This window comes from Pipistrellus kuhlii, unplaced genomic scaffold (assembly GCF_014108245.1).
Source record: "Pipistrellus kuhlii isolate mPipKuh1 unplaced genomic scaffold, mPipKuh1.p scaffold_m20_p_7, whole genome shotgun sequence".
NCBI classification, from domain to species: Eukaryota; Metazoa; Chordata; class Mammalia; order Chiroptera; family Vespertilionidae; genus Pipistrellus; species Pipistrellus kuhlii.
Window position 1 is genome coordinate 4,341,238 of NW_023425573.1, and position 26,553 is coordinate 4,367,790.

General features: G+C 35.5%; 1 protein-coding gene across 2 annotated transcripts in view; it reads left to right on the forward strand.

The window, feature by feature from the left end:
* The window catches only part of ERBB4 (erb-b2 receptor tyrosine kinase 4), an 819,175-nt gene that overhangs the window by 530,392 nt on the left and 262,230 nt on the right, over nucleotides 1–26,553 (forward strand). For both annotated transcript variants that reach the window (XM_045575406.1, XM_045575407.1), the window contains exon 4: nucleotides 6,693–6,827. In XM_045575406.1, the coding sequence (XP_045431362.1) occupies nucleotides 6,693–6,827 (135 nt within the window). The remainder of the gene's footprint in view (nucleotides 1–6,692; nucleotides 6,828–26,553) is intronic.

Here is a 26,553-nt window from a genome sequence, read left to right on the forward strand (position 1 = left end):
AGAGACCTACAATATTTTAGGGGAGACAATTACACAGAAGAATAAAGAAGGTGATGTAGCATTTGTTCTGTTGGATGAGTGCCTCAGATAATCTGTGTTGTATGGATTAGAGTCAGTTAACCTCTAAAAAGTAGGCGGTCATGGTAGACTTCTCAGAGGAGCTGGGACTCAAGTTGAAAACATAATAAAAACTAAGAATAGTAGAGGACCCTAAAGTATATATTAATGCTGTGGAAAGTACATATTATTGAGGTCCATTAGTTCAAACCAAGATCGTTTTGCTATTATTTTCTATTTTAAACTTATTTTATCCAATGAATCTAATAATTTCTCTAGAAATTGCCTTGCTCTGATCGAAAAACTATCTACTCTTATTTCCTAACATTTGGTATCTGTATCCATGAGCTTTTGACTCTGACCACTGAGCTGAAATACAGACGGTACATCACTCATTTACATTATCACCCTCTCCCCACTCGCAATACAAATGTGACATTTCAATTTTGCACACTTCAACTCTCCTTAAATCATCTGTACAAAAACTTCAAAGCTTGATTGATGATGAATGAGCCATTGTCTCCGCAAGCACCGGCTTCTCATTAGCCTTTAGAGTCTCAGCTTATTAATAATGAACCTTGAGGGCTGACCCAGTGGGGTAGCGACTATTCATTGTGCTCCAGATGAAAGGTCTGGGTTTGGGAAAGATGCAGGAATCTCTGGACCAAGTCCATTCCAGAGATGATGCATTAAGTATCACAGGTAGGTGATGTCAGCTATATTATTTTTGTATCCCTATCAGACAACAGACTTGTGTGGCTTTTGGTGATGACAGCGAGAAAGATGAATTCTTTTATGTCTGAGAAAATCTAGTAACTGCTTCCTCCTGCAGCTTCATCTTGAAAGTGGGCTTTGCGTTTTGACTTCTTGACCTTTGATTTGGACAGGCGATGTAACTGTGATATATGCACGACTAAAACATTCCCACTGTAATTAGACAAGAGCAATGCTTCTAATCTTTATTTTTATCATCATGATAATTGTGAGGTTGACCTGTAGATATACACCCATGCAAAACAAGACATTTGATACACTATCAGGAATTGAGGTGATGTATTTAATTCTTGGTTTTTAGGTCTTTTTTTTACATAATTGTGGTTGGTAGCCTTGTGAGTAGAAATAAAATATTTACTCTTGATGCCAGTCATATAGACTGAAGTGGAATATGGCTAACTGCTTTTAACAATATACTATTTATTTTCTAAAAAAAAAAAAAAAAAAAAAAAAAAAAAAGACAGGACATTCCATCTTCTTTATGAAATAGTTACCAATTGTGCATGGGGTCAAAGCAATTTTGTGGACATCCTAAGTGTAGTAAGGAGGTCAGATTAATCTGTATTTTCAGCAGGAGTCTATATCACAATTAGGCTATTATATACAGGGCAGGAGAAAAACCTATGATTCAGTGTTTTATCACATTTTTTTTTCAGCAAATATATTTTGCAAAATGTCAATGATTCTCTTAATGGTCACTCATCCCCAAATTCACTATAATAACCCTGCATTTGCAAAGAAAGAGCACAAAAGAACTTCTTTAAATAATGCAAACATTTCTTTCTTCATTAGACTTATGCAATTTTGACTCAATGGGGGGAAATGGTCAAATTGACAACCTTTTTGAAATAGAAGATTATGACACTAGTACAATATATCCTCTTTAAAATGTCATATTGACACTTTAGAACTTTATATATAATAATATAAGGAACAATATGTGGTAGATTTATGTCTCAATATAAAAACATGTTTTTAGACGTCTGTGTATGGTTAATAATTTGCAAGATATGGGGAAATTTGGTATGTCTGGGATAGCACAAAGTCATTATCATTCACTTGATAAATAATTGAATTTAGTTCACAAAATAGGTTTAGTGATACCAAAGAATATGTCTAAATGTGAATTGTAAATATCAAACACTCTGCCTGCAATAATTTTGTACGTTATCAATTAAAAGAATTTTCTGTAACAATGATATTTCTCTTTCAGCTTATAAAAGATCTAACCTCAAAATTATATATATATATATATATATTTAATTTTTCCTATATTCAATATATTATATTTTCTTTAATGAAACAATAGTTATTGTGTATCTTACTTATGCCTTGCATATTAGACATAGTTTTGAATAAAACAGACTCAGTAAAATGTAGAACCAGATGAGGTGAACTATTGAGTGTTTATGAAAAAGACAACATTTCTTCTTAATCTATTTTCACCAGACTATAATTAAAAATTAGGAAAAACAGCCAAAGTCGGTTTGGCTCAGTAGTAGAGCATCGGCCTGTGGACTGAAAGGTCCCAGGTTTGATTCCAATCAAGGGCATGTACCTTGGTCGTGGGCACATCCCGGTAGGGGCTGTGCAAGAGGCAGCTGGTCGATGTTTGTCTCTCATCAACATTTCTAGCTATCTCTCTCCCTTCCTCCCTGTAAAAAATCAATAAAATATATTAAAAAAATAAAATTAGGAAAAACAATGGAAGTTAACTGATCAATGTTCATGGCAATTTCCATGATACTTTTACTTTTCAGCTCAATTTAAAAAATATTCTTTACTCTAGGTTTGATGCTATAGATGCAGCACTGAAAAATATCACCTGCCTTCATGCAGTTTAATCTCTCAGTTAGTATTGTGATATACATAAAATTCAACATATTAAAAATAGTGTGGCTTACAATTTATTTAAAATACAAAATGATTCATAATATTTTTACTTGACTTGTATTAATCTAGTAGAATATGTTTGAGACACATATTTAAGTGTTTACTGGAATTTTTCAGTAATGAAATTATTTTTTCAGAAAATTTCATATTTAATATATTTTACTATAATATATTTAACCATGACATATATTAAGAAGACACAGTACTGTTTTCTGAATTTTCTGGAACTTGCTAAAAGAAAATTCATATTAGGTTTTTTCACCAATTATTCCAATGGCCAAGAATCTAATAGTGTCCCTCTCAATTTACTCCAATATATTAGCTACAATGGAAGTGAATTGCAATGGCCGTGAGCTTATTTACTTATTCAACATTTTTTGAGACTTTTAACTCTTCTAGACTGCATGTATCTTTGTTAGAATGCCCATTAAATTTATACCTCATTTACTTATCCTGCTTAGAATTATAATTTGTCTTTTTTTTGTCATGGTTTAAAATTTAATTTTCATTTTATTTCATGATAGCAAGAAGGACACTCGGTGTAACAGAAATGCTACATTCCAATAAATCATTAATAATGCTGATGGAAAGTTCTGGTGTTCCTGTGTTAGCAAAGATAGATCTAAAGTATAGCCAGACTTTTTTTTTTTTATCTTCTTAGGCAAACATCTTATCAAGCTGTTCTCTTTTACCAGTTCTTATCTCTCTTTCTAGTAAAAAAAAAAAAAAAAAAAAAAAAATGCAACCTTGTCTCTATAGTTAACCAAGGCAGAAACATTAGTTATCCCTTTCGTCCAGTTAATAATCAGTACATTAACAACTTATTATAGGTCAATACCTTTTCTAGAATTTTCTTATTCCAGAAATAAATCTAACTAAATATTTCCAATAAAACATATTTAATTAATATTTAAAAATCATGTAACATTGTAAAATCATTGTAAAATATACAAATAAATGCAACTTTAAATTATATAATTGACATAACTAGGTAATCAAGTTGATAAAAAGAAAATATAAGGTATAATACACATTAAAATTATCCTGTAATTATCAAGAAAACACACTTTTTTTTTTATTGTGGTCTTTGACATTCAAAAAAGAATAGTTCTAAGCCAAACATAAAAGAAAAAAAAACTATTTTCAGAGAAAATGCACACACATACATGAATAAACTATCCATCATTAAATACAAAACATTTATAAATCCTCCTGATCAAAACTGCTAAGAGATGCTGGGTTTTGAATTTAGGATGACAAAAGGATTCAGACTTACGATTGTAGTCTTAATTTGAAATTTTAACATGTAAGATTATACTGGCATTATTATTGCCTCCTTTCTAAATCCTTTTCAAAGTATAAACCAAGCTCTAGAACAGAATATTCCTAAGAAATAAATGTAAACATTGGTAGCAGATTAACATTGTTGAAGAAAGGGATTCGATGAGATTATTATTCAATATAATATAATCTGATTCTATTTGAATATTTCTAGATAGGAAGTTAGAGATGGATACTGTGTTCCTTCAGTATAAACTATTTGAATTAAAATGTGACTCCTGAAAAATGCAGGCTCTTTCTACAATGTGTGAGTTATTACTTTTCTCTTCACTTTTTTATTTTTTAAGTAGAACTTTCCAAATGTAGACTGAAAAATAACCTTTATTTCTTGGATAGCAGTCAAAATCTCCTTTCTTTGTCACCTAATGAAGAATTATCTCTGTAGAAGAAGAGCATTCCCTAATGTCTCTTGAGAAAGCTATTAGTATGATATTGTCACATTTCTTAGATAGAAACGTAATGCCAAACATTAATGTAGACATTCATTTTCACAATCGTTCTCGCATCTTACATCTCCCTTCTGCTTTGATGAAGGTTATGTGGGTAGGTTGCGAAAAATAATGAGCTGAGTTTTACAAGTAGAAAGATTATCTAATTTCTTATTGTTTCTTTAATTTTTTTTCTCACTTGAGAAAATGGAGCCCATCGTCAGTGAAAGGATTGATGATGGACATACGAGTGATTTTGAATGTGGAGAGCCATGCAGTATCAAAAAATAAATCTGGAGGATTTTATACATGTAACGCAGTATGGCAACTTAGATGTGCCCAGCAGTCTCACTTTCACAAATACCTTTTTCTGGTGCCACATATTTCTTTGTATTTTATCTCCCTCATTTGTTTTTTTAGCTGACTCAAAAAAGTTTAGCATGGGCTACTGTACAAGACAGATGATTCTCAAAGCTACCATGGGAGACAGTCACTTGCCTTCACAATATCCTCTTCTTCCTCATTAATAATAGTGCTTGTTTAGATTTTGTTCAAGTAGCAATAGGTCCATCTAAATCACATGTGTCAAACACAAGGCCCGCGGGCCAAATCCGTCCCGCCAGGCCTTGCAATGTGGCCCGCACCACGCTGTCATCACCGCACTCCGCTGCGTTTCCATCACAATGACAGTTTATGACTGTTCAGTAAACCATTCGGCCCGTGATTTAGGCTGGATTTTAGATTTTGGCCCCTTCTCTGATTGAGTTCGACACCCCTACTCTAAATACTTGCTTCCTCAGACTCTCTTGCAGAACAATGGCCGTGGGAAATCGTACTGGCCAATGAATACATAATCTTTGCCTTATTAGTGTGAACAGATTCACAGAGATGGTTGGAGCCTTACTAGGAGGGATTATCTTGCTTGTTCTCCTTTCCTCACATGCTTTGACTTCAGACTAACACCTTGAGAGGCAGAAGCCCTCTTGAGGCTGGAGAAAATAAAGCCAACACACAGAGCAGGTTGTGCGTATAGTAGAGCACCAAGCTAATACCTGCAACTGCCTTCTACAGGTTTCTTATTATTATGTGAGAAAAACCACCCCTTAGCTAGTATTCAGTTTTTGTACATGTAACTGAATGATTAATAGACTAATATATTACTTTATCATGTTATTTTTATTAAACAAGAGGAGAAAATGTAGTAGATATTGAGCAGGAAGATGCTAATATATTTCTAACAAACTTCTTCGGAAAATAACAATAGTATTTACAGAATAATATTAACTTTATTTCTGGATAACTTAAAGAGAATCAATGTATATGATCAACCATTGTTCAACCAAGTTACCTGATCAAGGCAAGTGCTGTGAAAAAGAGAAACAAGTGAAAATTGACATTAGTGTATTTTATCCCATGATCATACCATGGTTGCAATGAACCATAGTGTTTTTCTTCTATCTTGCATTGTGTTGTTCTCAAGGAATGATTGACAGTTCTATTGATTCCATCCAAGACAAATAACTTTTTTTTTTTTTTTTTTTTTTTTTTTTTTTTTTTTTAGATTGGAGCCTTAATTAGTTTTAGCTTCCATTCGGGACTAATTATTTACCCACTGACTCTAATCAATGTCACGTTGCTTGAAACAATTTTTTGTAAGGGAAATTTGACAACTTGTACCAAAAGTCTTAAAAAATGTATGATTTTAGAATGTCATTTGTGGAAATTTATTTTAAAGAGCTAATCTGAGTTAAACAAGTTAAAGGACCAAAAAGAGGAGATTCTTCAAATAAGTACTATTTAATTTATTCTTTGGCATATTGTATTCTCACTAGAAATAATGTAGAATGTTATTTGATTAATAACTACTCACCACTTACTACTAACATTAGCAGGCTATGCAATATTATATGTAATAGCACCCCAATTACAGAAAAAGAAAAGAACAGGAAAAGAATTAGTAGCCTCTGATAAGAATGTTTTCTCTCTGAATATTTGGCTTATGTTTTTTTGTATTTTTTATCTTTTCAATTTCTGCCATTTAATTTATATGACTCAGAAAAAAATATGTTTAAAGATATATTGGCTATTCAAGAAGTGATTCTAACATTGAACATATGTTAAGGTTAACTCATTTTGATTAACTACCTTTTCATCAACAAAAGGTTTGACCATAAATCTGTTTGTTTGTTTTTAACACAGAAATCCTAAATGGTGGTGTCTACGTAGACCAGAACAAGTTTCTTTGTTACGCAAACACAATCCATTGGCAAGATATTGTTCGGAATCCGTGGCCTTCCAACTTGACTCTGGTGTCCACAAATGGTAGCTCAGGATGTGAGTAGCATTATCCTTTTTAATGTCTGAAAATGTTCTTCTACTTCTTTTGAAAATGAACAGATTTTGTTTATCCTGCCATTGATAATATTTTGAATTTTGATTGCATCCATTGAGCTGTGTTGTTTTGTACAACAGAACAATCTTTTATTTGTAATTTACTCTTCTTTGGTGGGGATGATACTTCCCCTTTACAAATGACTATTTTCTTAACATTAAGGAAGTTTTTCAATAAATCAAAATTATGTTACCATATTTTCAACTGATATGTGCCCCATTGTCCATAAACTTAAGGCTGATGTCTAATGACTGCTTCACCACTGAGATTAAGGTAGTAGAACAACAATGTGCTTTCCTATTTATTATAAATTTAAAAAATTAAAAACTGTTGAACGTTTTACAATTCTTAAGCCTTCATTTGCCCCTAAAATCCTCATGACAATCCCAAAAACAATGAGTAGAGTCCAAACATATATAGTTTATATATAAGAAATATGTCATATTCTGGTTTTAGTCTGTAAATAAACAACCCAATTTACCAATCTTAAAAAATGTATTATTTCTACCATAGAAGATTTATCAGATTCAAAGTGTTCAATGTAATTAAATTATAAGCAAGTAATATCCAATCATTAAAACCTTTGAAAATTTTTCTGTCAAGAATCGGTGTCATTTTCATAAAGGAGGCTAAGTTGCCCACATATTTATTATTACTGATGTTTGTATGAAAATAGAATCTTTATTAAGTGTTAACCTGGGTTTTATATTTCTCATCAACTATATGTTTCCCACCTAAAATCATAACTATCGTCACACAGTTCAACAATCATTTGCAATTGTACTGATTGTGTTATCATGTTTTATAAGAAACCAAACTCCAAAGGACAAGTATTAAGTTTCATTACAGTTCTAAGAATTTAATGGGGAAATGTGAATATATTTGATTCAAACTGACAGCTGTGTTTCAATAAATAACTGGGACTTTTTTTTAAAGTAGAGTAACATAATTTTCTTCTCGCTTTTGAGCAGAAATTTGTATGTAATTTCATCTTTACAGTGTTCAAGTTGCCTACCTCATAAAATTATATGAGAATAAAAGATTGAATCTGTTCACACTAACAAGGCAAATGATGTGTTTCAGAAATGGCTTCCGTTTTCAGTCTGCTCAGACTATGGTACATTATGTATAGGAAATGCATAATGGCTTGATAAGAGGAATGGCCCACTGACTGTCAGCCTATTAGCGGGACTAGCCTGTAAGGCATGAACAAGATCAGACAAGAACAAAGGCCAGGACAGAAGGCAAAAGGAAGTGTGTCCACCAGCCGCATAGAATATGGAAGAAAAGAGGTCTGAGGGGCTTACTGCACTTTCACAGATGGTGTCTCTCTGTGCTGTTCTTTTCAGAGTGGATTTGGATGGCTGTGCCTATAATTAGGCAACCAGAGTTGCATTTCTTTTTGCCTGCAAGTAATTGCAAGCACAAAAATTATAAATGCAAAATAGAGTCCTAATGAATGGTACTTTGCAAATTAACCACCAATTGCTTATCAATGTTTTATTCTTCATATACTAGTTCTATTTGTTGGCTCATTATATATAGTGCATTTCACCATAATGAATGATAATGAATTGGTTGGTCTTTGAATATCGATCTCCTATGTTCTTATCCTTAGTTTCTTCTTTGACTTTCTTCCCAGGGGTGATCACAGATACTCCCATAGCCACACACCACCAACCACTCAGTCAACCAAGTTTAAAACAGGAGAGTCATCATTGACTTCACCTTTTCTTTGGTCTTGGCATTTATTTAATCATCAAATCATGGCAAATTTGCTTATTTCGCATAGTTCTTATTTCCATTACTCTAGCTCAAGACTTCATCTGTTTGCCAGAGTTACTGGGGGGAAAAAATTCTCTGAATTCTTAATTTTTTTTGAGACAATGGACCCTGTATAGTGATTCCCATAGTCCCATTATCATAATATTTTTAAAATAAATAAAAAAGCACAAAAATATGTTATATTTTAAATTCATAAAAATTAATACATTTATGAAATATACTACAAAGGATTGCAATAAAATTATATTAAATACATGTATCATCATATTTAAAAAGGAAATATGTAATATAGTAAATGCTTATTTAGTTGTACATTAAATAAAAAACTCTAATAGTATAATTAATATGTAGTGGAGTTTTGAAACAGTGGTAGGCATAAATTCTATTTTTAAAGGACAGTTTCTTTAACAAATAGTGTTGAGAAAACATAGATATCCACAAGTTTAATGTTAGACTTTTATTTTACATTATATTTAAATATAATTCAAATGGATTAAATACCTAAATATAAGATCCCAAACTATAAGACTTCTAGGAGAAAAAAAAACATGGAGGAAAAGCTCCTGAGATTGGATTTGCCAGTGATTATGAAAGATGACATTAAAAGCCTAGGCAACGAAAGCAAAAATAGAAAAATGTGTCTACATCCAACTTAAAACTCTGTTCATTAAGGGATAAAATCAAAGAGTAAAAATACAACTTACAGAATGGGAGGGAGATATTTATGAATGAATGAATGGAGGGAGATATTTATGAATGAATGATGCATGAATTCATACACCAATAGGGTCCCTCAGCCTGGCCTGCGGGATCTGACTCCAACCAGCTCCCTGCCATCCCTTGAGAGGTTCTGGATTGTGCGAGGGCACAGGCCAGGCCAAGATGCACCACTAAATCTGATTTGTTTTCTAACACCCATTCTGTAAGTTGTATCTGATAAGGAGTTAATATCCGACAACTCAACAATAACAATAAAATAAAAAACCTGGTGCAAGAACTGGCAAAAGATCTCAATAGACATTTCTCCAAAGATGACATACAAACAGCAATAAACATACAAAGATAGTCAACATCACTAGTAAGTAGAGGAATGCAAAGAAACACCATGAAATATTACTTCACACCTATTAGAATGACTACTATCAAAATACTAGAAAAATAGTAAGTTTTGGTGAAGATGTGGATAAATGTACAAACCTGTGAAATTGCTAAATAGTGCAATTGCTATGGAAATAGTGCGGAGTTTCCTATACATTTTAAAATAGAACTACCATATCATCCATCAATCTCATTTCTTATTATATATCTAAAAGTTTTGAAAGCGGGGCCTCAAAGAGGTATTTACACACATATATACATAGTAGCTTTATTCACAACCAGAGGCCGGATGCATAAATTCATACACCAATAGGGTCCCTCAGCCTGGCCTGCGGGATCTGACTCCAACCAGCTCCCTCACATCCCTTGAGGGGTCCTGGATAGTGAGAGGGCATAGGCCAGGCCGAGATGCACCACTAGTTCTGATTTGTTTTCTAAAACCCAAACCAGCTAATGATAGAAATGACAAGGTGTGGGAATTGGCAAATACATAAAAGAGCATTAAGTTCACAAATATAATTCCTGGAGTAATTATTTGTTTAAACCAGATGGTCTGTCTGAGTTAAATCAGTTAGGAAAACTTGAAACTACATTTTTCTTTTAATGACTCATATATCTTAATAATTGCTCACTCTTAACTAATATTGCATTTTATCCCATATAGATAACTTTCTTGAACTAGAAAATAATTGTCTCAAAATAGAGTAGAATTAAAACTGATATTTTTACCAACATTGTAACTTCTTCAATATTAAAATATTTACAGAAAATAGAAGCACTCTTTTAAGTTTGAACTTTTGTAGAAGAGGGTTTTTTTTGTTTGTTTTTTAAAGTAGCAGGAATATATGCTCACAGTGTATTTCAATAAAGCTTAAATTTATGTGTATTTTATATGCAGATACCCAGTTCCACATAAATACAAATATAGTCAAATCATGCATACTCTTCTCAAAATATTTTTACATGAGAACTTAAATTAAGGAAATGGAAAAATAACAAAATAATATTAGAAAGAATAAATGAATCCTTATTAATTCAAAGAATAGGTTTTAGACAGACCTATTAAATTGAAGTAGAATATTTTTGAACCTCAATAATAAAACAAAAACAAATGAACTAAAGATCACAACGGGCCCAACCAATGTGACCTCCTATGAACCAGGAGGTCACGATTCAGTTCCAGTCAGGGCATGTGCCCAGGTTGCGGCCTTGATCCCCAGTGTAGGGCTGCAGGAGGCAACCAATTAATGATTCTCCTTTATCATTGATGTTTCTATCTCTCTCTCCCTCTCCCTTCTTCCCTGAAATCAATTATATATATATATAAAATCATATAGGAATTCAATTATAATTATTCTAAACAAAATATTAGCATATAAAACTAATAGAATCTAGCATGTATTTCAAGTGTAGCTCTGCTGTCTTTTTTTTTTTTTAATTCTCACCTGAGGATATTTTTTTTCCTTTTTAGAGAGTGTGATGTGAAAGGAAGGAGAGAGAGAGAGAGAGAGAGAGAGAGAGAGAGAGAGAAGATTAACTTGGATGTGAGAGAAACATAACTATTGATTGCCTCCCACAGTAAGCATCCCCAGCAGGGGCCAGGGATCAAACCTGCAATGGAGGTACATGCTCTTGACCAGCAATGGAACCTGAAAACCTCAGTCCACAGGCTGACGCTCTAACCAGAGTGAAATGGCCCACAGCTCTGCTGTTTTTTTAATGTTCTTAATGAGAGAGTAAGAACTTGAACCTGACTGATATATGAGTCTGTGAGAAGGAATCATAAGAAGAGGATTTCCATAAAATTCAGGCAAGGATAGCCCTCTGATCATTTTCAAACCTCGGTGCACCAACTCCTTTATTTAAGTTCCTGGGCTCTTTACCTCTCTCCAGGTAAAGGCTCACTCCATCTTCTGTTTCCGAATTAGTGGGATCAGTTTGATTGATAAGGAAATGCTCCCTGCAGGCATGGCATACATTGTGACCTCCTTAGAGAAGCGTTAACAGTGCTTTTCCCAAAGCATGGTTTCTTCAGGCTCAAATGACACCTCATGTCAGCGGAGTGCTGGCAAAACAGCCCTCTTCAAAGCTAGGGGGAAACGCCCTCATCTGTAGAGCTTTCTTATTTCCATGATGTGTCCATTCCTGTCATTGTCCCTTTTCAGAAACTAATATGGATTCAGGAAGATATGCCTGATTTACTTGCCATTACATAGTATTTCCACCATACAGATTAGAGGGATGTAAATATACTCAGTTTTACAGATAATATAGTGAGATATAGTAAATGAATCAGAAAATGATGAATTTTAAGTATATATTTGCTTTGTTTAAATGTAATTTAATTAGTGATTATATAATTTATTATTTTATAATAGCTGTACTTAACAACTAGCTCTCAAAATTTAGAATATCTGATGGTAGTCTGTGTATTCTGCTGCCATGGGGAGGTGGTGCAGGACTAAGCCCTGCCCAGTGTTTATCATTTACCTCTATAATGATGCAAAAACAAAATTAAGCCTACCCATCATGCATGACATGAACTGATTGTGATTCTTAGTCTCCTGTGGAGCAAATGTTGACTATGACACACACACACTCACACACACACACACTCACACACACACACACTCACACACACACACACTCACACACACACACACACACTCACACACACACACTCACACACACACACACTCACACACACACACACTCACACAGACACTCACACACACACACACACACACACTCACACACACACACACTCACACACACACACACTCACACACACACACACACTCTCACACACACTCACACACACACACACACACACACACACACAGTGGCAAACAACTTAGAAAAAATAACCTCTTTAGGAACAGTGAAGTTTAACTAAAAATTTACACCCATAAAATATCTGACTCTACAGAGTCATATTCTGTTAACATTTTTTTTTTCATTTAAAACATTAAACAGCATACTGAGCTTCTGCATCCATGTGACTTCTTGCACACACGATTTCTGCAAAAATAATGGCTAGACATCACTTCTATTTGAATAAAAATATGACAGAAATGTTCCCGCTCACAGTAAACTGAGTTTCTGCCCCAGATATATAAACTCCTCTGTATGCCACCAGCCTGCTGCTCTAGCTCTTACATTTTTCTACCTTCAAATAAATCACCATGACCATGGCCTGTTAGAAGGAAAATCATTTATATGTAAAGTGACAGCAGAGGTGTTGTGTATTATGGTCTAACATTATGAAAGGACAAGGTTATTTATGCCCAGAGATAAGTAGATTGATGGTTTCCAAACTTATTCGTGCCTTAGAAACTCCCCAAGTTTCTCCCTGAGTAATTTTGGCTTAAGGATGGGAATCTACTTATCGCCAAGTATTCCAATCTAATGACAGGTACAAGTAGCATTGACCTGGTGTAGGATTTCCATGCTCTTAAAATAGTTAACAAAGCTTATTCTGATGAATGTATTTCAGACTTGCTCCTGACTCTAGACGGCATAGAAAATATGGGATTGCTGCAAATGAGCCAAATACCAAATACATGAATCCCCTCTTAGAGAATATGTAGCTCTCTGTTGTTACATGAAACTTCTGTTACTACTATCAGCACAGCAATAGCAGTGATTTAAGTGTCTGTGGCCTTCTGGGCCTGGTGTATCACATGCATTTAAAAAAACCCACTTCCAAATCTTACAGAAGTTCTGTGAGGTAGGTGTGCAGAATCACCTTTGTGGTTGCTGAGAGCCTTGACAGCTTTCAATTTTTAGTAATAAGGACTTGCTGTCTTCCAGTGAATGGTGGAAAAGATGAAAAGTTCATGAAATTTCAGATCTCTGAGATTCAAATTATCCAGTGAGGGGCAGCCTTCAGATTTTATTGTCTCTTGGAAATTTACTTAAAAGTAAAATTTAGCCTTTCACTATTGGTTGAAAAAGAATATCATTGCTTAACTAAAAGTCACTGTTATTATGAAAAAAAGGCTTTTACATTGTTCAGACAGGATGAACAAAGGTGAAGCAATCAGAATTTTCAAGGTTGTTTTTGTTCGTTTGTTTTTTAACTAGTAACTGCTAACATTTCTTGATTAGTGAGTTTTTTAAATTGGAATTTTTTTGGAATTGAATGGCATTTATCTTATTGGAAGGGAAAAGTATTAAGAACTACACACTCTGTTTAAATTTTATAACAACCAAGAAAAATCTAATCAAAGTAATTTAATAAAAGACACATCATTCCAAAGTTTATAGAGTGGTGGATGAATAAGCAAAGTGTGGTATTTACATACAGTGGGATATTATTTTGCCTTAAAAAAAGCAAATTCTTTCATATGCTACAACATGAGTGTACCTTGGGGACATTATGCCAAGTGAAGTAAGCCAGTTATAAAAACGATGACTACTGTCTGATTTCACTTACATAAAGTACTTATACTAGTCCAAATTATAAAGACAGAAAGTATACTATTGCTTGTGAGGGACACGGGGAGAAAACAACGTCATGGTTCAGTGTATTATTTCATTTTTGCAAGGTGAAAAGACTCATGGTCATAGATGTTGCACAACAATGTGAATGCATTTAATACCAGTGAAATGATTGAGATGGTAAATTTTATGTGTATTTATTCACAATAAATATATAAATCAAGGATTATTAGTAGGACACATCTGGTGACCTGGTACATTTTTATTCCTTTTTTTATAATTTAAAAATGTATCCCTATATATAATGTTTTAAGACATCCTGCTATATGAGAATTTGCAAATAATTCTAAGCCTGAAGGAATTAGGTATAGGAGTTGAAATGCTAACTTGATTTAAAAAAAAGTAACTTAATTTTTTTAAAAGATACTCATCAGAACAATATATATATATATATATATATATATATATATATATATATATATATCAGTAATAAGTGCCTTAAACAAAGAGTTTCACAAAGAATTTCATAGTTGATTTTTAAAAACACAAAACCCTAATTGTGTTAGTTGGCATTTAAAACAACTGTAAAATTGAATGAACATTACACTGAATCCATTCAGCATCACCCGGCTTCTATTCTCTCTGATCTGTTTACTCTGTCAGGGCTCAGAGGGACTATGCCTGTGCCTGGGTCCTGTTTCACAGCCCTCATTCAGACATTTCATTCCTGCTCATATCTCTGTTTCCATTCACTAATGACAGCGGTCTCATGGAACTCAGTTGCACAATTCAGTGGAAGTTAAAGAGCTTACTATTTTCCTTTTCTTCTCTGATGTCTCATCACTCAGAGAAAGCGCTCAGGGAAAAGAAAATGTTTATAAGTAACTGAAAACGGTGCATTTAAGTTCTTCTTTTCATCACATTCACCAAGATGAAGTTATACGTGTGCTGTCCCTGTTCTGTCGGTGTCCTCTCACTAAGCCACTTTTATTTCACAGTTCGGAGCAGAAGTAGAGGAGCGATAGCTAGTTACACTGGAGGGCTGGGGCAGGTGGGGCTGGCATCTCTCCAGGGAGCTGGAGAAAAATGAATAAGGAGATCAAGCTGCTAACCCACTTAACAATCTTTCAAGCCTAGATTGTTGCAAGCAGCCCCATGCAACTTTTATTTAATTCTTTGCTGCCTGGCAAGAACAAATTATGTTCTATTTAGAGGTGATTCTTTTGGCAATTGTAGGTGCTCCTTCTAAGCGGGGAAGGAAAAAAATAGGATGGAAATTATGCAGTGACATTTCTTTTAAAGTCCTTCCTTTAAGAATAAGTAAAAGAAATATATAAAAGGGAGGAGGGAGGGAACCAGATTTAAAACTGTGCAAGGCCAAAGTCACCTCAAAATTAGGTGTCTTCGTCAGCCACTTTTGTCCTCCTACTTCCTCGCACTTTATTAAACGAAGATTTTGACCTGGGTAGTTTCTTTAAAAAAATATTTTCTATAGAACCAACTCAAACTCTGTACTCAAGAAGCAGAATGAAAATTAAACTAGCTAACTACATGCCACAATTGCTATTTTGTACATAGTTAGCTATTGCTAAGTACCATATACCCGGGTGTTTTTCAGCGTAAAACCATTTCCTTTATAGGAAAACTGCAATGATAAAGCTATAAACATTTTTAAAAGCAATGGAATGTTGAGCCATCACACCTTCATATCTAAATTGCATTATGTTTTATAATTTTGTATATCAAATATTTTCATGAAAATACTTGCTGTGTATTTTTAGTGGAATAAATAAGTGTCCAGGGCGTCTTGTATAGCTGACAGATACCTGCCTGGTTTGAGTTTGTAGAGAAATGTAAATAAGTATTGTACAGTGCCATGAGACTCCTTATGAAATCATACATGATTTATGTTAATCCGTACTGTGGGCACAGGCATTTTATCTGAGGGGGAAAAACCCAAAATATTGTTTCATCAATAGTAAATTCATTTACAGTAAGCATGTAATACATGGCACTTTAAAAATATGTAAATGGATAATCATAAAGAAAGAAAAATTACATCCTTGCTCTTCTCTCCTCTTCCTTTCCTCCCTACCAACACCTTTCACCTCGCTCTGTTCTAGGGTGTCCATCTCCCCCATCCAATCTGCATCCTTTGGGCACAATGATTCCACCACTGAGCTCAAACGCTGAGCTTCTATAGAAATTTCAATCTCGACTCCAGGAATGTCTAACTTCATTATTTAGCCCCTTTATTCTTCATTTTCTCACACGGAACTGAATTGGGATAATGAATGAAAGTTCTCAGAACAGTGTCTTCCACTTTAAGTGTGCATAAATATTAGGTATCATTTCTAGTGTTTGTAGTTGGAGATCTGCTCTTCCACCTGGTATCTTACAATCTATGCTAAAGCTTGGATTGTAATCAGCCTTCTCTTAGTGTCCCATCATATTTTTGTTAGTATTAATCCATACCCAATAATATTTTAAAATATATATTTTTAGTGATTTCAGAGAGAAAGGGAGGGAGGATAGAAATATCAATGAGAAAAAAAAAATCATCAATTGGCTGCCTCCTGCATGCTCCCCATTAAGAATTAAGAGTGAAATCCAAGTATGTGCAATGATAGGTAATGGAACTGTGATCTTCCTGGTTTATTGGACAATGCTCAACCACTGAGAGATCAACCAAAGAACTTGTATGCAAGCATATAAGCACAACAAATGGATACAATTCACTGCTGTGAGGGTGGGGGACGAGAGATGAGGACATATGACAGGGGGTAGGGCAGGCTGGGAAGGTCAATGGGGGGAAAAAAGGGAGATACATGTACTACTCTATGTAATACTTTAACCAATTAAATAAAATAAATATTTAAAAAATCCACACAACAACCACTGAGCCAGGCTGGCCGGGCTGGAGGACATTTTTCCCCACCAGTTTTTTGAAGGGAGTGAGGGAAAGGCAGACAGCAAGAGAGAAGCGTCTCTGTGAGGGAGACACATCACTTGGTTGCCTCCGTGCCAGAGATTGAACCTACAGCCCAGGTATGTGCCCCTGACCGGGAATCGAACCTGTGACCCTTCAGTGCACAGGTGGATGTTCTAACCACTAAGTCACAGTGACCAGGGCCATCCCATCATAATTTAACCTAATGCACCCATAATTTGGTGGGAATGGGAAGTTGGGTGGGGAAGAGCATTTTTAAAGATCTTGGCACACACATATGGAGCCCTCCACTGTGCCTTTGAAGTCATCTTTTAAATGCTATATATCACCACATACAAATCAAAGATCTTGGCAAGTGATCTAAAATCATATTTTTAACTCCATGGCAGTCATTCCTTAGGTGACTTTGAATGTGTCTCGATAATTGATCTAGGCAACATTCTTGCCTAATGGTTTTTTTGAACTCCTAAAATCAATTAACTTGATCAGTATTTATACTTCCCTATGAGAATCACGCCAATTGTGGTATAAAGTTTGTCCCTCTAGTGATGTTAATAATCTATTTTCTGTGCTCTGCCCTCCTTTGTCCCATATAACTTCCTGTATTCTTAAATATATTAATGTAAATTAGATACTTGCTTATGTATTGATTAAGAGTATGGAGTCATAAACCAATATTTCTGGACTCTAATTTCCTCAGTTCTATCACTTATTGTGTGAGCTTGGACATATTATTAAACTTCCCTGGCTTCAGTTTTCTCATCTGTAGTATTATTTTTTCTCCTAAGGTTGTCACAGGAAATAAATCACCTAGAACAATGCATGCTGTGTGATAAAATAACATTACACATAAACTATAGCTAAATATTCAATGTGCTAGTTGATAGGGAGTTTGATTCTATCTGGAGGATTTACATTTCAGATGGTTACAATACCAATATTATTTTTTTCAGAAATCAGTTCCCTACCACAGAATGATAGGTAATAGGGCTGATATTTAGGCCTAAATCATATTTTGAGGGAATAACTGGTGTATATGCAGTGGTTTGCAAGTAATTTATTTATATATATATTAGTGGCTCGGTGCATGAAATTCATGCACATTAAAAGGAAATTAATTAGAGGTAATATTTTAATATCACTATTTGCCCTTTCTCTGTAATAAAAGTGTAAGAGATTAAAGAAAATTAGTTAAATGTATAAGAAAATTTTCCTCCTGTCAGAGTCTGGGGTGCACCATGGGACCCAAAGTCAAGTCCCCACCCACAGCACACACCTTGAAATCATGTGAGACCCAGACCTGGCCAGCCCCGGCCAGCCCCCGGGGGGCACAGCCTCAGGTCCCCTGGCCCAGTGCTGGGTCAGGGGTGCAGCCTCAGATCCCCTGTCAAGCATCGCCAGGCAGGAGGAGAGGCCTCAGGTCCCCTGTCAAGCCCTGCTGGGTGGGCGGGGGTGCAGCCTCAGGTCCCCCATCCCAGCTTGGCACCATACAGCCTCAGGTCCCTGCTGATAACTGGTTATGGGAACCCCGCCTCCACTGTGGGTGCAGCCATCTAGTGTCCCAGAATCCCAGCCTCCACTGTGCATGCCACCATCTTGTGACAGCGTTATGGTGCGATGGTCAATTTGCATATTACATCTTTATTATATAGGATTTTTTTGTAAATAACTCAGTTTCCAGGTCTGTCTACTAGCACATCAACAAGAAATTGCATGGAAAAGCCTGCTGATGGAATCCTATTTTTAAAATAAATTATAAATCCGTTATTCTTGAATTTTCATATTTGTGTATGAACTTCAAAGGCAAATTAATGAAGACATTTTACACCAAGACATTTTAGGCTCATTACTACCTGTACTGCCTTTTGGGTCACTTTCTTATCACCTCCATCAATTTAAAATCACCTTTCATTCCTTAGGCTTACGTGGCTTTAGAAAGGTGCCTGTTTGCTAATGTGGTAGTTTTTATTTTAAGTGTGAGGACTCAGAGGGGTGAATGTATGTCTACCCATATAGTTAAGTCCCTTTGGCAGCTGAAAGAATTGTAGCCACATAAGTTGAGACTTCTGGCTGCGATACCTCAGAGGAGTTTGTTTAATATAGTGCCATGCAGCTACATGATCTTTTCCAATTTGTTTCCCATTTTTCTTGGTTATCTGTCTCCGTGATGTCTCTTCTTCCTAACTGACTGCTACAGGCTAGCAATCTATAACAAAAAAGCATTCTCAATCTCAGATAAAATTTTAAAAAAAAGAGGCTGCAAGAGTAATGGTTCCAGCTATAATTATAAAGTCCCAGACTACAGACATGATAAGGCCCTTCATTATTTACTCATTGTGGAAGAAGCTGGCTTAGCACTCTAGCGTGAAGCTATTGGCCTCTTACTAAAGGAAATATTGGGTTATCCAGTCTGGAAAGCCTGCTGTGCTTGGAGTACTGCTAGAATCTTTCCTAAAGGAGCTCGTCATAATTCCACCCATTTCTGTTTTCCCATGACGATACCGACTTCTTATTAATTCCTAGTGGAGATAGATCTATTCTTAGAGCTGTCAATTAGAAGACAGAGGAAAACAGCGACTGCTCATGGAGACTATGCCACACCCAGAGGATGGGAACTTCTTTATGGTGAAAGGGTCCAGGGAGTTGCATCTCAAGTAGTATCTACTCTCAGGATAAAAATGACAAATATGGGAATGTTCATGGTTTTCCTTTCCCTCCTGGTCAAACATCCTATGTCTGCAAGCCTGATCTTTCCAGCCCACTAGACCAAAATGCTTCTCACTCCTCCATACCACACACACACACACACACACACCCACACACACACACACACAGTCTTCCTAGAGTATCACGTTGTACACTCAGGGAACAAAATAAAGCATGGACAGAGAATTATTTGACTATAAGGCTGTATGGAATAAAGTATTTAGGGAGGACAGCTACGTTGACCAATGACATAATGATTCAGTCTGGGAGGATGGAAGAGGGAAAGCTTTGTGAAAGGAGAAGGCACAAAAAGAGAGAGATCTTTGGGGTGGGGTTGTGGGGATGAAAGACTCAGAAAGTGAGAGTCATGTGAGAAAAGTGAGGAAAAGTCTTAGTACCATGGCCAATGCTTTGAATCCAATGAATTGTCTTTGAGAGGAGTAAGTTTTGGGGGTTTTTTGTTTGTTGTTGTTTTGTTTTTTGTTTTTAGTAAAGTTCTTTTGGTTGAATTTTGGCTGCTGAACTATGCTTTCTGAGTATGACACCACTCACAAACTGAACATGTGGGTGGTTGCATTTCCCCAGGGATCCATTTGCACCTCAATTAGCAAGCTCACAGAGGAGGAGCATGGAGCAGGAGAGATCCCAGCATCAATGGCATTTAATCCTCTGCCTTTATCAAGAGGTTAGCTCTGCCCTTGGGTTCTTCTCTCTGTTTCTGACACACACTTTGAAATATTATCTGCACCCGTTCCCTCCTCCCATGTCCACCAGCCTGAAATGTACAAGAGTGTGGTATCCTAGGAGCAGAGTGAGATGTCACTGAGCTTGGATTGGTAGTAACATTTCTGCTGAGGCTGTGGAGTCTCAAACTTTGCCAAGGCATGCAGAGACCTCTGAAACCCACTTGTCCCTGTCTGCCAAGCCTGTCAAAGGACCTACGGTGTCATACACATACCTCTTTCCTATTGCCTGACTGTGCTACCTACTGAAAATGTCAACTCTATTTGCATAAACACTTCTGTCTCCGATTACTTGATTTGTCTGCCACATCGCTTTCTCTGACTCTTTGTCTCTCTTTGTTGTGCTTTAGTATTTCTATATACAATGTTATCAGGGAAGGAGAAGGGAATTAACGGTAATTGAGGCTGATTCTATGCCAGGCACTTTACTACACTTGCTATTTCACTTAGTTACACCTGACACATAAAGCATCATCATGTATATTATAATAATGAGGAAAGTCAGTTCTAAGGTAAAGTTCCTTGCCTAAACTCCCACCAACTAAAACTGGAAACTGAATACAGATTAAAATGATTTCAAAGGTTGTATTTCTGTGTTTTACCAGCACATTAATGAATACTTAGACCAATAAGTGGCAATATTATAAATTGCTTACATACTCAATAGAATTTTCAAATATTTCATTTTCCCTAAACTAGGGCTGTAATTTTCTAGTGTAATTATAAATGCCAATTTACTAAAATGTGTTTCTATTGGATTGACATTTATTTTAGCCCCATTACTGCTGAACCTTAATAAGCAAGTAATAGAATCAAAGTAAATGCCACTTTGAAACAAACAAAAAAGTACAAAAAATGTTGACAAGCAAATATGATATGTAAAAAAGAGCTACTATAATACAAGGGAACAAGTCTCTAGTTCCACTTTAAGGATGTTTCTGTTTTCTTATCTATAAAACGAGAAAAATAATAGTATTTATGCTATGACTTTATTATGTAAATTAAATGAGATATTATGGTCTACTAGTTAGAATGTAGAAAGCACTCAATAACTATAGTTGATGTAGTGATGTCAATGATGTTGATGATTTCTAGAGTGGATTATGGAGCATTGTGTGAACTTCCATGTATGAGACAAACACTGAAATACAAAATAAAAAAACAGAATCAGCCATTACCAAAATAAGCACTGAAATTCTGATTCATTTCCTGCAAAACAGACTCTTTGTATTTGTGTGTGTGTGTGTGTTGCTATGCACATGAAATACTGATTTAAAATCACAATTGCAGAAACTTAACATGGATCCTATTAAATTTCATAGGATTACTCTTGGCTCATTACTTCATTTATGAATTGCTTTTCAATTCTGAATAGTTATTCAAGTATGAGCAATTGCTACCCCTTCTAGATCTGTGTCTTTGGCACATCTTGTACCCATATTTCAATATTTTTGATCCAACTTAGTAATTAAAAGGCCAAATATGACAGATAAGGATGGAGGCCTTGGGCACACTGCTAGAACCAGAGCATCAGTCTAGGCCAGAACTGACATTAATTCTTCTATCAATGTTCTGGTACATGTGCTTTGTCATGTAGAAATCCACATGCCTGTTCCAGATCCCTTCATTGTTTAACAGAAGGGTATAGAAAGGACATGAGGAACTTATTTCTGCTATCCAAGTAATTTCTTCAAGAGCTACAAATCTCCAGAAAAATAGGATGTAAAATTGGTGATATTTATTTAATATGTATTTTCATTTAAAATATATTTATTTCCTACATGTACCAGCAAAATACTCCATAACACAAAGTGGTTAAATGAAATATTGTATGATGGGAGGTAAATCCTCCAAAAAATAAAAACTCACCACAAACTCATATTTATTTAAAACGAACCAAGGAGCCGAAAACAGTTTGGCTCAGTGGATAGAGCGTCGGTCTGCAGACCGAAGGGTCTCAGGTTCAATTCTGGTCAAGGGCATGTATCTTGGTTGTGGGCACATCCCCAGTGGGGGGTGTGCAGGAGGCAGCTGGTTGATGTTTCTCTCTCATCGATGTTTCTGGATCTTTATTCCTCTCCCTTCCTCTCTGTAAAAATCAATAAAACATATTTTTAAAAATAAAATAAAACAGACCAAGGAGACATTCAAGCCCAGTTGAAATATACACCCCTTTTTCAAATCCTTCCTGTCCATTTTATCCATATATAGGAAATATAATTATTATCAAAGTTATTTGCCATTTTTCTATTTGCTGCATCTTAAAGTCTCCTGGAAGACAGAGAACTAATGTTTCACCTTTTTAGCTTCTGGCCAAGATAGAGACTGTTTTTTTGTAGACTTTCACTAAATGTTGTGCTTCCCTCTTTTGAATTATACGGTCATAAAGAATTATTATTCTCTCATGCATTCCCCAGTAAAGGTAGTTTTAAGAGGTCAAGTCTGCCATAATTTAAAAGGACTGAGAGAAGAACCCAGAGATGTGACTGCATTGTCTTTAGCTAGAGGCAGTTGGAGGCTATAATCTTTTATGGTGGCCAGTGACTTCATATTTTGTAACTCTTCAACTGCCCTGGCACATTACTTGCAGAAAGCAATCCAGAGGTACAATTAAATCCCATCTCTGTTGCCAGTGCCACAAACAAGCCAAACTTCTAGCGTGGATTTATGACTCTTATAAATATCAAAGTGGCTCAGGGACTCCAGTCCCTAAAAAACGAATGTAAAAGGCTACAATTTTAGTAAAATCTTCTGGACAAGCATAAAAGATGACTTTAGTCATATTGCTAACTTCTGCGATGAATAATGCGCTGTCAAAGCAGAGCTGATTGGCTGTGAATTAAAATAATACTGATGTGCAATAAACAGTGCTTATTTTAAAAGGTTTCAATGGTTGCTAAAGTTGCAGAAATATTTGTTTATAACTTATTTTATATTTTACCTCTCCGATTGAGCCAGAATGACAGGAGATGGAAATGTTAATTAATTTAAATGTTTGCCATTACTAACATCTATACTGGACAGTCAGATTCTTATTTTTAATCGACATATTTTCTCACATAGTTTAAAAAGAATTATTGCAATAGACAATAATTTGATTTGGACTTGGAAGTAGGCAGATGTGTATAGCACTGGCAAAGTGTTAGTGCCCCAAAGCATTTCTCCTATTTACAGAGGCTCATCCCTCTTTTTGCTGTCCTCATCTTAAACATGCACTACTAGAGTCTGGCCAGTGCGTCTTAGTGGTTGAGCATGGACCTATGAACCAGGAGATCACGATTCAATTCCCAGTCAGGGCACTGGAGGCACCTGATCAATGATTATCTCCTATCATTATTTATCTCTTTCTCCCTCTCACTTTATCCCTGAAACCAGATATATATATATATATATATATATATATATATATATATATATATATAATATATTCAATATATATATTATATATATATATATATATATATATATATATATATATATATATATTCTATCGATACTGGAGAAGTAGTTTATAAAACTGATTCATGTTAAAAATATTAGTGTTGTATATGACTTATTTCCCTCATGAAATCAGGCCTCCTGAAGTACTGTGTATCTTAGAATAGAGGACAAGTGCTGGGTAAGATCTCCAGCAATAGTGAAAGCATTTCCCTTTTTGTTAGGCAACCCGCAAGGGATGCTCCAGAGGTTGTACTTTCCTCTCCGCTGATTATGTTCTGAACCGATTTCACTGTAGATGGCAAAGGATAAATCATTGGATAAGGAATGTGGAGACTTCTGAGCCAGCAGGCATTGGAAATGCCCCAGCTCAACCTGGCATTGTCCTTCTCTTCTTTCCAGAGTTATGGGTCTGTGAAGCACTCAGATTTACTGACTTCTTTCCTTAAACCCATAGATAGTGACTGTTGGATATAGAACAGTCAAAAAAAAATTCCCTTCAAAATATTGCTGAATTATTTCTAAACTCTATTAGTGGAGTAACCATGCCTATTTCAGCCTATGTTACGTATTTCAATTTTTAACATAGTTCTTAATATATAAACGTGGAAGGTACTCAAGAAATACTTATGGATAGGAGGACAGAAGGAAGGTAAGAAAAAAAAGTTTATAGGTGTTTTTTCCTAATGTTAGATAATTACTAAGGAAACACTTTTTTTTTTTTTAACCTCTCATTTTTTGACACTTTCGTGTTACAGAAATGTTTGGAACTAAAAGCTACAAACAGATTTTAAAACAGTAAACGTAATAGTCCATAAAACTACACTAACCAATTGTATAATATACAAGAATCAAAGCAAGGTTGCAGGCATGAAAGTGTGGCAAATGCATTAATTCAAAAATATTTCCAGTTGGAGATTTTGATAAAATATTTTGACATTTACTTAATTGCAAAAGCTCAGGGAACATAGTTTTAGCACAAGTGCCATGTATCACACAGTTTGGGAGACGAATGCTGAACTGAATGCCTGGGCAGATTCTACAGGGTCAAAGCTCTAGAGATAATGACATGAACGACAGTGCAGAATGAGCAGCCATTTATAGAAGCTCATTCAATTCCTGGTTCCACAGCACATTTGGGAAAATAGAAGGCTGAGATGTGATCACCTCCTTTGGGTTTGCCAAAGGGGTGGAGAGAATACAAATAAGACAGAGTGAAATGACAGAAGAGGAGCAATTGTTGGCTTCCTTGTAGAGCAGTAAAAGATATTTATGTTTAAATATGAATGAAAAATGAAAACTGCCCAACAAAATCTTGTAATGGCACGAAAGCAGTCAAGGTTATACTATTTAAACTTTGTGTGTAGAAGGAGGGGGGGGGTGGGGGTGGAGCAGGGGAAGGACACTGCATTACTTGTTGCCAATTAGATAGATATTGCTTGATATTCTCTGAAGGATCATAAGAAAATTCAAAATGTTTAGTCATAATCCTTTTCTTCTTGCATCTAGGAGTAGGTCTTGGGGTAGTAATTAAACAAAAATGTAACCCTGCCCAGCCAGCACGGCTCAAGGATTGAGCATCAACTTATGAGCCTGGAGGCCACAGTTTGAATTCCCAGTCAGGGCACACGCCCTGGTTGCAGGCTTCATCTCCAGTGTGGAGCGTTCAGGAGGCAGCTGATCAATGATTCTCTCTCATCATTGATATTTCTATCTTCTTTATCTTCCTCTCTCTCTTCCTCTCCAAAGTCAATAAACAATATTTAAAAATATATGTAATTTAGTACTGAAAGTATTAAAATGTCTAATATTACTAAGCTCCCCCCCGTGGCGCTCCCCCCCCCCCCCCCCAGCTAGCCTCAGCTACAGGGAGTACTCTGGGTAAAGTGAATGAAGTTATATATTTTATTAGCCCCAAATACAATTTGTCAAGTAACAGAGTAAATGGGAGATCATCCTCTGCTTAAGATAGTTTGGGTTAACAGACCACGTAATGGGTCGATTTAAAGGATTTTGACACATCTGAAGAAATGCATTAACATTAGCTGCTTTCTCATAAAAGAAGTTTATACTTTTAAAAAAGTTTTTACTGCTTCCCATTTTATTTCACAGAACTTTCTAATTTCCGCTGGTATAAATCTATTTGGATTTATTAGCTTTGTACAAAAGAACTCCAGTAGGTTTTTAATAATAATTATCGTTATCACTGATTAAAGTTATATTGTTCGGGCCAGATGGAGTGCTTTTCCTGTCAGCTAGAATGAGCTTGATGATGTAGTTATAATGTGTTTAGATCTAAATAAACAGATGGCCCAGTGACAGGATATTATACGCTGGTGATGTCAGCAGCAGCACTTCACAAACAGAATTGCTTTAAATAAACTCTGGATCCTGACACTTTTCGGAAGGTGACTGGAGTTGAGCCTACTTGTTGTATGAACTTAATTAGTACTGTTTACTTGCGGAAGGGTCAATCATGAGGCTGGTCTGAGGTTCAGTCTAAAA